A 17,889-nucleotide genomic window follows, 5' to 3' on the forward strand; every position below is an offset into this window, starting at 1 on the left:
GTGTCACCTGATTCAGAAGTTGTCTGGCTAGTTTTTGTTCTTCGAGGTGCCTCTCGTGATCCCCATTGTTGACTTTGAACACGCCACCAGGCAGCCTATTTTTATTCCTTTGCTCCACCTTGTTAGATTGCAGCCTTGCTCCCTGACCCCTCCCCCACTCCCTGCAACATTGTCCAAACTGCAAGTTCTTGTGTAGCTCCTAGAGCAGTAGAGTCAGGTCTCTGAAATTCTCCTCCTCTGAGACTGTAGGAGACCTATCTATATCATCCTGGCCAAGAACTAACCACCAACCTCAACTTTAGAGAGATAAGAAGATTTAAGAAACTATAGCCTATTTTCTGAAATTCACTATATTTTTCATGTGTCCTCACATTGTACATGAGTTTATTATTGTCCTGATCTCAAGTTAGGCCAAACTACTTTTTAACTTTTTATTCTGGAAAATTTCAAGTACATGCAAACATAGAAAGAAGAACATAATAAACTTCCCAGTATCCCTCACCCAGCTTCATCAACTACCAACTCAAGACAAATTTTTTTTCACCTATATCCCTCACTCTTCAGCCCCACTGATATTTTGGAGAGGGGAAAAAAATAATTTTACTTAATTTCATCAGCAAATACTTCAGTGGATATCTCTAAAATGTAGGGATTCTTAGAACAAACAATATCGTTGTCATACCTGAAAACATTAGCAATAACTCCTTAATGTTATAAAATATCAAGTTAGAATTCAAATTTGCCTGGTTGTCTCATAAATGTTTTCTTACAGTTTGAATCAGGATCTAAATAAGGTGTATACATTGCAATTGAATGATATGTTTTCAAGTCTCTTTTAATCTATAGATTTCTTCCTGTTTTTTTCTCAACTTGTTGGAGAAACTGGGTTAGTTCTATAGTTTTCCACAGCATGAAGTTTGCTGATTGTTTCCCTGTGGTTGCTGGGAAGCAGGAGTGGAAATGCATTTTCTTTTGCCAGTTACATAGAGCAACTTGTGTAGAAACTGGAATCAACTGTGATATTTTAGGGCCCTTTGTTGTTTTCCAAAACCTTCTATTTTTAGATTTCTTACACTTCACTTAGGATTTCTGTATATCGGTTTGTTTTTTTTTCCTGATCTACCACATGTGATATATTATAGATGAAATATGTTCTAGATGTCATACATTCTAAGATTGCTTTGCCTGTGAGTGGGCTTCCTTTCAAGATGTTCTGATGTGTTTTCTTGTGCATTGATAGTTGAATCTTGAAGCTCGAAAGATACAGATTTGAGTTTTTGGAAAGACTACTCTATAAAAAGTGCTACGTATTTCTAGCAAGAAATACATAACATCTGGTTGTCTTTTGTTTTGGGGGGTTTTGTTTTGTTTTGTTTTGTTTTTATAAAGTTAGCAGCTGTTGATGATCATTGTTAACTCAAATTATAGAGCAATTCTGGCCACTGGATCTTGTTTCTGTTTCCAGAGAGTGGGTATCCCTAAGATGGGACCCTGCCTAGGTACACAGTGGCACCCTTGATTTCAGGAAATTGCACTACACTGCAGATTTGATAAACCTGGTCAAGGTATTTGAAAACTGTATTTTCCAGTTTAAACAAAACCAAATCTCACAAAATGAGATTTTAAATTACAGAAAAAATATTGTAGATTAAAGATTATACTACTAAGGACACCATTAAAAGAGTGAAAAGATAAGCTACAAGTGAGGAAGTCTATTTATAAAATAAATAAGGGATAGTAAAAAAGGCTTGTATTCAGAGTATATAAAAAACTTTTACCAATCGATGACAAAAATACAGACAGCACAATAGAGAAAATGGGCAAAACACTTGAATGTTTACTTCACAAAATAGGTACTTCACAATGACCAATATAACACTGAAGAACAGTTTAATCTCATTAGTCATCTGGGAAATGTAAATTAAAACCACTGTAAGATAACACTACAGAATCACAGAGTGGTAAAAAAAACTGACAGTACCAAATCTTAGCAAGAATATGGAGAAACTGAAACTCATATACTCCTTATAAGAATAGAATGTGGGAAATCATTTTGCAAGATCTACTTGCCAAAGCTGGTCATACACACCCTCTATGACCTAACAATTATGTGCCCACAGAAATGTATGTATATGTGCACCCAGAAGGAACGTGTATATATGTGCACAAAAAGACTTGCATTGGAATATTTATAGCAGTATTATTTGTAATAGCTAAAAACTGGAAACAGCTCTAATGTTCTTCAATAGTAGAGTACATAAACAAATTTTGGTATATTCATACAACAGTATACTCTATGAAGTTATGGATAAAAAGAAAGAATCCAGCCACAAAAGAGGATATACTCTGTTATTCACAGTATATAAGTTTCCAAACAAGAAAGAAAACTAATCTATGATATTAGAAATCAAGATAGTGTTTAGCTTTGGAGAAGAGGAATTGGAAATGTGAGTGGGTTGGGGCATGAGGGAGCTGCTGAGGTGCTATTAACATTCTATTTTCAGATCTTACATAGGTGGTAGTGGTTACATAGGTGCATTCAATCTGTATCAAGTCATTGAGCTGTCATTATGTGTGCATTTTTCTGAGAGTATTATATACCTCAGTAAATAAATTTATTAAAATATTATACTTATAATGTAAGCAAAACAAAAAATAGAACTGACAATTTTCACACTTCTAATATTTCTCCATCAGCCACATTGAAAGGAAAAAAAAAAGAAGATGAATTAATCATCCCCATCAAGATGTCAGCCAAAAAATTGAAATTATCAAAAAGATTGAAATAAGGATTTACAACCACTCTAAGCGACAACGAACTTCACCATATTTTGTACTGTGTTATGTGACATTAGCAACTGAGAAAATGAAACCTTAGTGATTAACAATATATTTTAAAACTAAGCAGTAAGAATATGAAGACAATTGTCTGTAGTCAGTGCTGTTTATAATTATGTTATTCTAAATCCAGTACTTCATTATATTTAAAGTTCACTAAAACTAATATTAACTCTTTTGAGTTTTTCCAATAGCAGTAAAGAAAAGAATTACATATTATTGTGTAAACTAGTTCTTCCTAAAAATGACTAATGTAATACAAAGAAGCAATATGGTGACAAATTAAAACCATTTCATTTTATGAAAATACTCTTAGAAGATGTATAGACAAAAAATGCTGAAGATTTCACTATGCTAATACATGTAACAGGCATAGAATAGTGCCTGACAGTAAGCACAAAATAAATGTTAGCTATTATTATTATTTGTACAAACAAATGACTCAGTGAGGGAGATTTTCTATAAAGTTGCAAGAGAGTTCAGTTTTTTCCTGACATGCATGTTTATTATATTTGCTAGATAGTGCTTCAGTAATAAAACCCATAAAGTATTTTTTGATGCATTGGAGAAGCCATGATTCTATACCTTAATAATTTCTTTAGTGAAAGCATTGATTTATGGGTGAACAAAGTCCAACTAGTTGATAGAGGAGCTGCCTTGTCTAGAAGTTTTAAAAGTGATCCTACAGGAAGGTTAGAGTGATGAATCCACATATGAAATGCATTCCCAGTGTCATTACACGCAAGTTACTATAGCAAAGAAATTGTAGCCAAAAGTTTACAAAGTCCTGCAGGATGTTTTGAATATGGTTAGTTTATAGAAACAAAAGTAAAAAACATAGTATCCTCATTAAACTTTGTGAGGTGGGGAATGATTATGACATTCTCTTGTGCCATATAAAGATTTATTTATAAATTATGACAAATTATTTTTTCCAAAATTGAAGATTATTAGTGTTAAGATTTATTTTACAAAAGTCAAGTGTTCAAATTTGCCTACCTAATCCATGACTCCAAGTGCCTGTCGGTAATCTGTAACCTAGAGGAATACACACACACGTTCACAATTGAGCTGGCCCTTCAATTAAAAGGACAAAAAATAACTGTCATAAAAGAATCATCTATAATGAAGATTTTAAAAGTGTATTGTTCTGAAATATTTCTGAATGCTATGTGCTTTCATTCCTGAAAACAATGTGCAACATATAAAACCTCTCACCTTACAAACTTTAAAAACTTAGAAACAAAATTTTTAACCGTTTACTAATTCTTCCAAAGAATTTCAGTGGGTTTTGAACACAATAGTTAAAATATTAATTAGTTAACTATCAACTCAAATCTGTTTAGTTTTTAAAAAACAGCTGTACATTAGGGAAGATAGGGTGTTACTAGCTAACTTCAACATTATCTTTGCAAAATTAGTAGACATTGTTGAAAAATATGCCTCATGATTTAGTGAGAGCGATTAACAATGTACTTTTCCCATTCGGATCCATGTATTTTTGTGAAGTATCATTTTCTGTGGTTTATACTCAGTTTAACCATTTAAACTCAGTTTATAAATCAACTGGATTGTGAAGGAAACAATTGAATTGCTATAACACAAAGTGTTAAACCAAGATTTAGAAAATAATGAAAACTATTCAATCATTTTTCTCAGTATTATTAATAAATGAAATAAAATTTTGCTTAAAATATTTTTATTTCAACTTTATTATTTTTAAAGTTTCTGCTTTGAGTTTTATAATGCATGTGATGCACTAGTAGAGTAAATACACATAACTATATGTACTTTTATGTATTGGCACATGCGTCAAATTTATGTTTTATACTTAAATTTTTTTTGTTATGAACACGTGATCAGAATGGTTTAGAGATCACTGATTTAGAGGCTGGTAGGAAAGAGAAAAGATGGAGAAAGAGATGCGTGAACGAGGATCCAACAGAGTACAGTGTTTCTGGAGACCGAGGGGAAAACGTATTTAAAAAATGTGAGGTGGTTAACAGTTATGTGCAGCCGAAAGCTCAGGAACCACGAGGTCTGAATAAACGCCGTGGGTTATAGGACTGATGATTAGAAAGTTATTGGTGAAAATATTTTAAATCAAGTGGTAGGAACAGAAACCAGATTCCATGCAGTAAATACCAGTTAATACGTAAGTGGGAGGGAAGGAAAAGGAGCAGTAAGAATAGATCACTCTCACTAAAGTTTGGCAGAAGATGAATGAAGAAATGGAGAGGCAGAGTCAGAGAATGCAGTAGAAGTGGGCAGAGTAATTGAGTCAAGGGCAAAGTGGGAGAGAAAGGGTCACAGTCAGAGGAAGAGGCACTTACTTTATAAAGAGGGCAGGATGCTTTGTAAGTCAGAAAGAAGAAGAGATTAAGTGACTTTCTAAGAAAAGACAAGAAAGCTGTGGAAATTGATTTCAGATGGCCATGATATCAATAAATTAAGTGATTACATAACGTCCTATGATTGAGGAATGCCAGGTTGCAACTGTGAGCTTGATAAAGGAAGAAAAGATTTTGGAACATCATCTATGGATGCCTCACAAGGAACTGAAGCAGAGATCCTCAGATTACTGAGCAACACTGAGGACCCGATGTCACCAGGCAACATGAACTTATGTCAGAGACAAATAGCAAAATTATAAGACTTTTTTTTTTAAACCAGCAATGAGCTACCTCTTTGTGAGTGAGAGAACAGAAAGTGACTATTAGGGATTGGCAAAGAGAGTGGAATGGAAAATGAGAATCTCACAACCACAGTGAGAAAACTATTAACATGTGGGTTCTAAGGACCCCTAGGGTAGGAAAACAAGTGAGGCAAGGAGGAGGCTGATAGAGTGAAGTGACTTGAAGACTGAGAGGAAAGAACAGGGCTAACTAAGCAAGTGTGAGCACAGAAGAGAGTGCTAGAACTCAAGATCTTGATGATGGAGAAATTCTGAGGAACAATGAAGTCCAAGTTCTGACTGTACTTACAAGAGGTTAAAAAAGAGTAGAAAATAAAGTTCCACAGAGGTGTGAACATGAAAGTCCTCTGACGTCATGCTGGTAGAGGGATGGCAAAGAGCAGGACAGGAGCTGAAGAGGGCATTGTGAGCAAAGTGGGAGAGGATCCTGGAGATGATGGAAGGGTCATGCCAGGACTGTGTAGAAATTTAGAGAAGTTGTTGGATGGTGGTGCCAGACAATGCTTTATAAAGGGGTTGGGGAGTAGGGTGTGTGAGTAGAAAGAGGTCAGAAAAGCAGCCTTCATGGGAAAGGGTTTCAAAGGAATGTTGCCAGGCTTGAGGTGAGGAGGTGGGAAGCAGCGTTTAAGGACTACATCTATGTTGGTCTCTTGTTCACGATAGCAGGGGATTTTTACATTTTAGCAACACTTTGGTGGCAAGAATGCCATTTAACATTTCATATAATGCAAATAGCTGAAGAAATCGTAAATTGTACTCAACAAAATTGTTGCTAGCTCAAATAATAGTATAGCAATGCTTTAAATCAGGTTGCCAGGATGGATGCCTTTCAGAGACTCATGTGAAAGTCTGTGTTCTAACACCCAGAAGGTTAAAAAGATTTCAAATGTAATTTTTAAGAAATGAATTTAGAATTCTTTTTATAGATACAGAACTATTATATGGTACACTGCAGTTCCCATCTGCCATCTGCAGCAAGCATTGCTCTGCTGGACATTTTTCAAATGCTATTCATATGTCTACTGATTCAAAACTAATTTCACCAAAAACTAATCTAAACAAAAAAAGTGTGTCACATAATTTATGTTGCTGGAATTTCTGTTCTCCAATTCAAATTAAGATTAATTTTCCTGCCCTTTGGCCACAAATTACCCTTACAGAGTCTAAGAGTTAAGATTTTCCAATTAAGATAGGAGCCATGAAAGTTATAAATAATAACCATGTGAATTAATACTTTTAAAATTTTCAGGAAGGCAAAATAAAGAAAAAGAAGAAAATTTATTTATACACAAAGAGCTATTCCAGTGTTCATAACAGCAACGCTATAAGTAAGGCAACCTTGGTATTTTGTAGGGGATGCACTTGTCACAGCAGCTCTAAAATAGCAAACGTTTTTGCACACTTGTCCATTATCTAATGAGGCAAACATCTTTGAGGGCAGCCAGACTTCTCATTTATTTCCTTAAGAATAACAAATGTATAGGTTAGCTGTCTCTTCTGACCTTATTTTAAAATAAAGATATGTTGGTTAAGCATTTACCTCAAGTGTCCATTTCATCTTTGGCTAAATTCATAGAATATTAGAGTGGCAAGAAGTAGATTGAATTGAGCTTGACAGAACAGTGTAAAGAGGTTCTCTGCCCTGAGAGTCTGGAGGAAAATTCTTAAATTTCTTTCAATCAAGGTGTGTGATTATATTGAGTTCTTCTTGCATTTGAAGCTAGGATTTGATTTTTCCCAAGGCAGCGGCCAAATCAACATCACATCAGGATGGTGGGACTTCTAGATGTCAAATTGTCTAGTTGCCAGTTTTCAGCAAAGAGAGAACAGTGCAACTGAAATATGTGAGTAGTTATAATATCTTCCTTTAGTACATAATATGTTCTGGAAACAGGTCTTTGAAAGTAGACTTAAAGGTTTAAAGTAGGCTTAATAGTAAATGAAGGGCTTCTTTCCCAGAAAACATCGTATAATCTGTGATGTATGATGTATGATGGGTGATAAGATCTCTAATCACAGTTCCAAAAGGGATAGTCTTCTTTGGATCTTGTCCCAGCAAGTCTAGCAGGAAGAGGAGGTCCTTGAAGGGCAGAGATGGAAGGTTCTCATCTCTTATCAGGGAAGCAGATACAGGCATCTTTCTTTTCCGTGGGCCAATTGTCTCTTCTCTGACCCAAAGGAAAGGGCAAGGCAAATAGAAAACCCCAACTCTTTTAAATGTCTGAGCTTCTGATGATACATGCAGCAGGCTGGGAAAAGGGGCCTTGGTCCCACCTGGTAATCACAATTAGGTGCAAGAGCATCTAAGTGTCAAGCCACATGCATGCACCTGGGACTGTTGCTGAGGCCCCCAGTCAGTCGCCAGCTCAGAGCCCGGCCAGTGTGATCCCAACGGAAGAAGAAGGTGTGCATGGTTGAGGGGGGAAGAGCCCTGGCTGAGGAGCGTAAGTGATGCCAGCAAAGGGTCTCACCCAGGAAGGCCACAGCCTGAAGCTCTGGGAACGGGAAAGTGGAGATGGTCTTCTGATGGGCTGAAGAAATGAGGCCTGCCTACTACAGGCCTGGGCAACCCCCATGCCCTCCCACCCACTGCCCGCAAACAACCTAAGGCTGGAAGGGACAGGAACGGTGTCAAAGGTGGCTTGTCTTTGGAATTGGGCGGAGGAAGCTCAAAAGCAGTCTCTTTCAATTGGTATGAAGAATGTTTTCTTTGCAGAAAGGGCAGTTAATTTGTATACATGGATAATTGTGTGAAGCCTCGGATTATTGTCTGAAAGAGAGGACTATTTATATAGATTGATCAATTTTAGATTATTTTTCAGTTTATAGTCTTGCTTGTTTAATATTTAATATTTTCCTCAGGAAAAAAAACCCAAACATTTGTCTCCATTTAATTGAATCTGTATAGTGCACAATGAGAATTTATTACTTTTTCTAAACCACTTGATAACCTTCTAAATTATTTATGGTGATTCAACCATATAACAAACAAAACAGAAAACACATGCGTGCACACACACACACACACACACACACACACACACACACACACACACTAGAAAGACTATATCGAGGATTACATGTTCTCCCGGAATGATAATTTGATTGTGCACAGCAAACCTGTATTTCTTGTGGTTGGATTTTGATCCTTTATTTTAATGTATAGGCTCTGAATTATTGTAACTATTGTTTTTGTCTTAAGTAGAATTTAATTCTGAGGAAGAAAGTTCATGAGAAATTTTTTCCTGAATATCATTTGAAATTTCTTCTCAGCTATCCCTTGCGTTCACTACTCTGAAATGAAAAAGTACAGGCAGTGGAAAGGAGCAGTTGTTTATATAAGCAGAGAAGGAGGTCACTTTTTTTAGTCTGTTAGGAGAGTGATTGACTTTTTGCAAAGTAAAAAGTAAAGTACAGGGCTTCCCTGGTGGCGCAGTGGTTGTGAGTCCGCCTGCCGATGCAGGGGACGCGGGTTCGTGCCCCGGTCTGGGAAGATCCCACATGCCGCGGAGCGGCTGGGCCCGTGAGCCATGGCCGCTGAGCCTGCGCGTCCGGAGCCTGTCCTCCGCAACGGGAGAGGCCACAACAGTGAGAGGCCCGCGTAACGCATAAAAAAAAAAAAAAAAAAAAAAAAAAAAAAAAAAAAAAAAAAAAAGTAAAGTACATTATCTGGGATACTTCATGTCGTTTTAAATGAGGATGATGTTTAGTCCCTGGGCCAAGACAGTCCCTATATGGCTTTCTAAGTTTGAAAAACAAACCTTATTTGCCCTTGGGGAGAAAAGACACAAAGTGAATGTAATCATGAACTGGGAATCTCAATAAATTGTTTGGAAAAGGGTAATTTTTACCCAACAACATGGCCTGAGGTATGAGATGAAAGATAGATTTGAAAAAGTCTTTCAATGTTTTTCATAGACATCTAGGTTGATTTTTTGGGGGCAGTGTTTATTTGTTCCTTTCTTTGTACATGAGGAAAATATCCAGTACCTTGTAATTGGATCATTGCTTTCAGCAGGAACACTAAAAGCCGTACTCAAACTCCAAGCCAAGAATAACATGAAAAATAATTTAATAGTCATTTTATATTAGCAGACAGGATGTTAATGACTCATTTCTAATGACAAGTTAAATGGAAATTACACAAAATGAACAGGATCTATTTTTCAAGTACTATAGAGTGGTCACAAAGGTCCGAGGCCTGCCAGTTCAAATTTATCTGTGTTCCTCTCTATTCTTTGCACACATCTTATTTTTCTCATTTTTCTATGGACTTGATCTTCAGGTTGAAAGCTTGACATCACTGCAGCAGTGCCTGACAGAGGGTTTTATTGCTTCTATTATTATCAGGCCACAATCTCATGCCTCAGGAATATGTGTATACACACTCTGTTCTTAAGTTCTCACTTTCCCTGGCATCACCATTATTTGATTTATAATTTCCATAGAGAGTGACCAGTCTAACTTGAATCAGACATATGTATGGGATGTTACATAACCATAGTGGTTGCAATGATTGCAGCAATGAGTTCATTTAAAAGCATGGGATTTGTGGTGTGTTTTTTTAATGGATAAAAGAAGTTAAAAATGTGTGTGCCTTTCGACTATATAATAAGTTTTACTGTTAGGAGTGAGTGGCTATCACTCCTAACATATGAACATGTGACTATGTATTGGTCATTGATAAGCTGGCCTCTTTTTCTTTAAAAGTCATAAAAATTAAGTCTGTATATTATTCATGCATTTCTTCATTCATTTAATATATAGCTATTTAATATTTACTATATTTAAATGCTGAAATAGGGACTAAGAATGGTGAATAGGAAAGACATAGTCTTTATTTTCAGTGGATTTCTCTTTTAATCAGAAGATAGACACTAAACATTAAACCAGGTATTATTTAATTGCATTTGTGAAAATTGCTGAGGAGAAACTTGTAGGAGCCCCGCACTCAGTAAAATTAAGGAAGAAGAGTTAGTGAACAATGTTCTAGGCAAATGAAATAGCTGAGCCACAAGACAGGAGGGGAGAGGGGTGGGATTGTAGAGCTAAAGGACATTAGAATTGGAGTCCAGAGTGCTTGTCATGGCATACAAACCCCTGCCTCATCCCATTTCATAAATCTCTCCCCACCCACCCCTGGAATCATAAACATACACAGTAGATGGTAAATTAAGCCACGTGATTGTTGGGATTACCTAGGGGTGGTAAAAAGGAAGCTGAGTCAGTAACAAAACCTTGAGAAACTTTTACAGTCAATGTTTAGGTAAAGGAGGTTGAACCAGCAAAAAAGACTAAGAATGATTGGTCAGAAGCCAAGCATAGGGAGGTGACTAGACACAGCATATACTGCTGATGGGAAAAAGGTAAAGTCTGACAGATTACAGACCAGACTTAAGTTTTAGAACTAGGATGGATGCTATGTAGAGAAAAATAGGAAAAGATTCTAGAACACTAGTGGATCTGAGGTCCCAATGAGATCCAAGTATAGTCTTGGTGAAAGCACTCTAGGAAGTGAGAGCATTCGCTGTAGTAGAGAGAGAGACACTCTACTTGAGGACAGGAGATTAGGTGAGAGAGGAGGACATTTAGTGATTTTGAAAGTGGAAAATGTTCAGGTTATGTCAGGTTTCAGACTTGACTCTGGGTGTGAAAGGCTAAGGTAGAGAAATGAAAAGTTCATTTGTAATAAGATCCAGTCAAGGTGTTGAATGGAATGTTTGTGTAGATGTGAACATCATTCAGGATCATGGGGCTAGAAGAGAAAACAATAATCCAGTCTTTTTATGAAGGATGAATTGTGACTAGAGATTAGTAGGTAAATGATACCAACAATAAAGGAGATAGTGCATAGCTAGATGGCAAGAATGTCAAAGCAGCAGGGATTTTTTGAAAGGAGTTAAGGATGCAATGGACAGCACTAGGTGCCAGAGTATCATCAGCCTGAGGGTATCTAGGGTGTTGAGGAATAAGCAGCCATCTTCATTTGCAACAGAAGTGCTGTCCTCAGTGGAGAGTGGAATTTTAGTCAAGGTTGGAAGGTAGCGGAAATGTTCTGAAAGAAAGTTAAGTATGCAGTGCAATTTCCAAAGGCACAGTGGAAGAATCTGAGAGATACGAGAGAAGAGAGGGAGAGAGAGACAGGGGCAGAGTGGGAGGTGGGGTGGGGCGGGGAACTGGTGCTCAGTGGAGAGCAATTGGCAGTAAAAAATGGAGCATTATGGGAATTTTATTGTAGCAGAAAATCAATACCTGGAGATGGTTTGAAGACTCAGGGACCTGGAGGGAAGGGCTAAGGAAATAAGGATTAGAGAACGTGTCAGGGTTAGTAGCTTAAGAGATGACTGCCTCACTAGGGCCTGGGAACAGGAGCTTGGCTGTAATAACTAAAGCAAAGAAGAGCCTGGAAAGCCTGACAGAGCTTCACTAGAGGAGACCAGAATGTGGGGACTACCTCTAGCAAAGTGGGATTTTTAATTGTTGAAATGCTAATAGGCTAATATTAGCATTAAATGCTAATATTATAAAATGTCCAACCTCATGGAAGCAACCTAAGTGTCCATTGACAGACGAATGAATAAAGAAGATGTGGCACATATACACAATGGAATATTACTCAGCCATAAAAAGAAATGAAAGTGAGTTATTTGTAGTGAGGTGGATGAACCTAGAGTCTGTCATACAGAGTGAAGCAAGTCAGAAAGAGAAAAACAAATACCGTATACTAACACATATATATGGAATCTAAAACCAAAAATGGTTCTGAAGAACCTAGGGGCAGGACAGGAATAAAGACACAGGCGTAGAGAATGGAGATGAGGACACGGGAGGGGGAAGGGTAAGCTGGGACGAAGTGAGAGAGTGGCATGGACATATATACACTACCAAATGTAAAATAGATAGCTAGTGGGAAGCAGCCACATAGCACAGGGAGATCAGTTTGGTCCTTTGTGTCCACCTAGAGGGGTGGGATAGGGAGAGTGGGAGGGAGACAAGAGGGAGGAGATATGGGGATATATGTATATGTATAGCTGATTCACTTTGTTATAAAGCAGAAACTAACACACCATTGTAAAGCAGTTATACTCCAATAAACATGTTAAAAAGAAAAAAAAAAAAAAAAGGAGAGAAAAAATAAATAAATAAAATGTCCAACCTGCCAGAGGTTTGCACCAAGAAACACCAGGCCTTTGCAATACTTGATCCATTCTGACCAAGAGTTCATTTTCTCTCCTCAACCTTTCATGTTAAGCTTTCAGGTTTAACAATTTTATTTAAATTCTGCATTTCTTCTCTGAAGTCTGGGATATACTATAAATTACATAATTTGCATGAACTTTTTCTAACATTTCAATTCCTCACTTAATATCATTCAATTCCTCACTTAATATCATCAATTGAATTTGGTATGAAAAAGCAGGAAGCTACATTCCTTCTTTAATCTAGCTTATTGCTCAGTATTGAGAAACTATGATTTAATACTCATCTAATAACTTGAAATAATAATACTTTTTCCAAAGTATCTAATTCAAAGTCAGGAAAAGTATTTTTTTTCAAAGCTATGTGATAGTACATGCTTGACAATAAATTTAAAAATTCATATCAAGTGATAGACTTAGCTTTCTGTGGGCTGTGGATCAGTCAAATGTAAACAGCATAGTGGGTTAGTTCTAGTTAATATCAACATTCAAACTCTGATCTTTTGAGTTGTCCCTGGTAGTACCGTCAGGATTCCATCTTTTGTCATTTAAGAAGGAATTTGAGAATTATCTACAAATGACTTACCACACTCTTAATTCTCTGCTTAAACAGTTTAAGAAATTGTAGTTGAACAATTTAGAGACTAAGTTATATTTATGTTTATATTCTCACAATACTCCTAGTGTCTGGGATACTATATATAAATGGTTGTTGGATGTGCCAGTTATCTATGGCCACGCAATGCTGCATACTCACCAGAAAAACTTAGTGGCACCCAGTAAAAAACACATTTTTCATGAGGCTCTGGGGTTCAGCTGACCTGAATTAGTTTTAGCTGATCTGGGTTGGGTTTGCCCAAATATCTGAGTCTCTTCTGGCTGTTGGTTGTCTTAGCTTGGATGACTAGGGTAACATGATTCTGTTTTCTGTCCTGCTCAACCTCCAGAAGACTAGTCTAGGCATGTTCTCATGGCACAGGGGAAGGACAAGAATGAGCAAAAGCAATTGTGCAAGCATCTTTCAACTCTCTGTGTCACATGTGTCAGTATTCCGTTGGTCCAGAAAAAGTCACATGGACAAGTCAAAAGTCACAGTAGGAGGGTACTGCAAGATTACACAGAAAGGACATGTATACAGAGAGAAGTGAAGAATTGGGGCCATGAGTGCAACTGGTCCACCACATTGAATGAATAAATGAACAAATGGATCACAGAGTGATGGGAAGAGCACTGGACTAAGGGTTGGGAGACATATCCCTGAGGCGTGGCACTGTTCATTCTATTAATTTGGGTAAATTGTTTAATCATTCTGGACCCTAATTTCCTTATTGGCTCTTTCTAAGCTTTAAAAACCTTTGATTCAAGCTTTTAATGAATATTTAATGAAGTTAATGCTGTACACAGTCTGTAAGAGAAACTTAAGGAAAGTTGTTCATTATACTACCCTTTAGTGAACCAAAATGGCTAGTGTGGATGGCCAAAATTCACTGGCTACTTTTGACTCTATGAATCTGAATATTTTGTAATCAGATTCAAACTGAAAACCTTCTATTCTGAATTTTGCTATGAAGCAATGTGCTGAAAGTTCAGTTTCCTTTTTAGGTCTTTCGTGTTTGTTCCTATCTGACGATTCTTTTGAAGAATACAATATGTCAGTACTACATCAAACACGATGACATTTCTTATATGTGAGATGTGTTTTAGAGTCCATTGATGTTTTGCCTTAATAATTCATTGTTAGGATGAATTATCATTCCAAAATTGACTAGAGGAGCTTTATCAAATTTGTATAACGCTGGTAAAAATGTGGGTTATTTTAAAGTAAATATTATGATTAGTTTTATAATATAAAAGGTACAGATAATACAAAATGAATCCTGTTCATTATATAATAAATAATTATGTAATTTGTAATGAAATGCTGGATTACTAAACTATAAGAATAAAAACTGAGTGAAAAAGTTGTAAATAAAAATATTTTATAAGCTCCACAAGAAGAAAGTAATATACACAAATGGTCTCTGAAGATGATATTCTGTGTCTGAGATGACTTCTTATTTTAGTCACTTAGATTGCCTAAAAAATTCAACACCTAGATTACCAAAATAGGTTGATGAAGATATAATCTGTAACTCACTCTGACATATAGAATGTTCTGTTTCAGATATACAGAAATAACTTGCCATATGATAAATGTTTATCCTTGTCCTACCTCCGGGAAACATTTAGTTTGGACTGATAATTTACTTGTGAAATCAATCACCCGGCCTATGTCATTTCAGAGTCTCCATGTAGACAGATCCAAGAAGCTGCACTCAAGTCAAGCTGGCCTGGATTCCAAAGTACCAGTTGGTTGTCAAAATGATTTGGCTGATCTGGAGAAAGAGAAGAGAAAGACTGGGAAAACTGCAGTAGCAGGCACCAGTGCAACCACAGGTCCGTTAAGCCACATGATATTGGCTTTGACTGCCTTTATGACAGATGCGCAATGTACAGCTTCTTACTGCCATTTATTTGGAATATATGACGTAGTCAAAGTGATGGACCTGACCTGCGAATCTCACTGAAATTTAGTTTTAAGTGAAGCATAGTATTAAGCACTCATACTGATGATAGGTCTGTTCATTGTTTGCTGTTATTAGATTTTTCTTCTCATTTATGGTTTTCATGGCCAAGGAAGTGTTCTATTTTAATATTGCTTTTATTATCATGGCAGTAATATGTTTAACTGTTCACTAAAATTAACAAGAAGGTTTAATGGCTTGAGAAGAGGTCAAAATAATTGAGATGCTTTTAATTTTAAAAGTGTCAGGTGAGTGACCTAATGCAGACTTGAATTATAATAGTTTAGTTTATAGAGATGGCGATCTGATATTTTTCATCTCTACTAAAAGCAAAACAAGAGAAAATGGACTTGTGGAGAAGTTGATATCATTCAATTAAGCTACCCAGACTAACTTCCATATTGTGGAAATCTTGGATGAGTTAGCACGGGAAATGAGAATTTTCTTTCTTGGCAATATTTTAAACACACCAAAGAAGCTCAATTTCATTATACTTTATCTTTAAAACTTCACATTTCATTTGTAGATAAGTTGAAACTGTAATTATTCTTAAGCATATGATTTGTTCTTTTCCCCTCCTTATTTGATTTTGTAGCCAGCACTCTTTTTTCCTCCCAGGGCATGTAAAAGTCAAAATACTACATATAAAGTCTCTGAAGTGTTTCTGCTGAAACTCTGTACAATTTGGGTTCTTTCATGTAGTTAACTTACTGGCTTCTGACACTCCTATAAAAATATCCCATAGAGCTTTTCTTATTGCCTTTTCATTGACTCTTTCTGAATGATAAAAATGAAATTCTGTAAAGGGCTTTGAAAACCATGCATATTGCAATTCCTCCAAATTTCAAATACTAACCAAGTATGACTATAAAAGAAACAACTACTGCAGTGAAAATTACTGCACTGTGTTGAGTCTCAGGCTGTTATTAATTCATTGGAAACTATTTTTTCCTTAAGATTATGGATCCTAAAAGGTACCAGATAATACAATTGCTGAGATCAAAGTTTTTGTTTCAATCATAGGAAAACTTATTATCTGATCTTCCCCTGTGTGTGCATCTTGCTGGGATGCTATGTGACAGCCCCAAGTTTGCGCTCTGAATGAATAGTGCAGAGTATGTTACAGACCAGGGCAGAAACTGCTTTGAACCTATTGCCTATTAGTGATGGTTTAAGAAAAAAAGAGGACCTGAAATTAAAGTGATGGTTCTACTAACCATCACTTAGTAGTGATGATTAGTAGTAAGACTTACTAACTTTACTCAAGAGAGTAAAGTGAAATCTCCTTTCTTACATTAATTTCAACATGCATTTATTTAAAAATTACCTAGTATGTGGATCTGGGCAATATTTTCACTTGCTTTCCCATTTGAAATTACAATAAATTATAGAGTCTATCTTCATTATGAGTTATAATTGAATGACAATTCCATATATAAAAATACAAAAGTAAAGCAGAAATATACTTCTTCAAAATTCATTTTTTTCTTGTGAAATATTATATATTTTCTTCATTTAAAAAAACCTCTTTTGATCTGTACTTAACATTTACTGTACTTGGAATGGATAGCTCATCTGTGAATATTCATTAACCACCTTGGAGTTCAGGATAAGCAAATCATACTCTTTCTGAGCTTTCTCCTCTTTTAAAATTTGAGACATAAGTCAGTCATTTCCTAAATTCTCTTTGGATGAAAATGGCAGTTTTAGAGGCTCTGTGGCGTATCACAGAGAAAACAAAGCAAAACAAAGCAAAAAAAACGTATTAAGACAGGGGAGCTGCATCTCCAGTTTTGCTCCTTCTAGACACCCAGACCTTATTCTTTCAGTTAGATGAAGTGGAACCATCTCAGATATGTATCTAATAATTACACTAAAGGGAAGTCTTCATTTTGAAATCCTCCATAGACAACTAGAAGATTCGCTGTAAATGGCTGAACACATGTTATCTAATGAGAGTTTGCTCTGTTGAAGCCAGGAGCACAGGAAACTCTACCTCCGGATTGGTGCTGTCATTCCCAGCTCCTCTTCAGTTAAGAAGCTGGTGAAAATGCTTCACCAGATCTCATGGGTGACCTTCCTCTCTGGGTCCCTGATTCACTCTGCTTACTCAACAAGGCCCATGTCTTATTTGGGGAACATTGTTATTAAGTCTGCACGTTGTTTTACTAAATTACTAAATTTTGTTTTACTAAATTACTAAACGAACAGTTCTTTAAAAGTAGGATGATTAAGTGGTTAACTTTTGGAGTCTGAACTTAAGACTGCTGGGTTTAAACCTTGGCTCCCCTACTCGCCAGCTGTGTACCATGTCTCTATCTCTTTATTTGTAAACTTGGGTTAGTAATAGCGCTACACCATAGGCTATTTTGACAACTACATTAGATTTAGATAAAATAGGTTAAAGTTAGTATAGTACATAATAAACTCCAGTTGAATCATAGCTATGCTAATTAACTTCTGCATATTTATGAGTTGATGGCCAAGGAAAAATTTGCTTCCTGACAGTATATTTTGCAAAGTGCTGGCTGTGACCACCTGATGTGGCTCTTGCAGTCTCTGAGTTTCTGTCTGTACTTTTTTCCTTTGAGAA

The 17,889-nt window shown here is 36.4% G+C and overlaps 1 protein-coding gene across 1 annotated transcript in view; it reads left to right on the top strand.

The window, feature by feature from the left end:
• THEMIS (thymocyte selection associated) overlaps positions 1-15,299 on the top strand; it is a 143,699-nt gene extending 128,400 nt beyond the window's left edge. Inside the window, exon 5 of the mRNA XM_065888630.1 lies at positions 15,015-15,299. Coding sequence (XP_065744702.1) covers positions 15,015-15,299 — 285 coding nt within the window. The remainder of the gene's footprint in view (positions 1-15,014) is intronic.
• The last annotated feature ends 2,590 nt before the right edge of the window (positions 15,300-17,889 follow it).

Source organism: Phocoena phocoena, chromosome 12 (genome assembly GCF_963924675.1).
Source record: "Phocoena phocoena chromosome 12, mPhoPho1.1, whole genome shotgun sequence".
NCBI classification, from domain to species: Eukaryota; Metazoa; Chordata; class Mammalia; order Artiodactyla; family Phocoenidae; genus Phocoena; species Phocoena phocoena.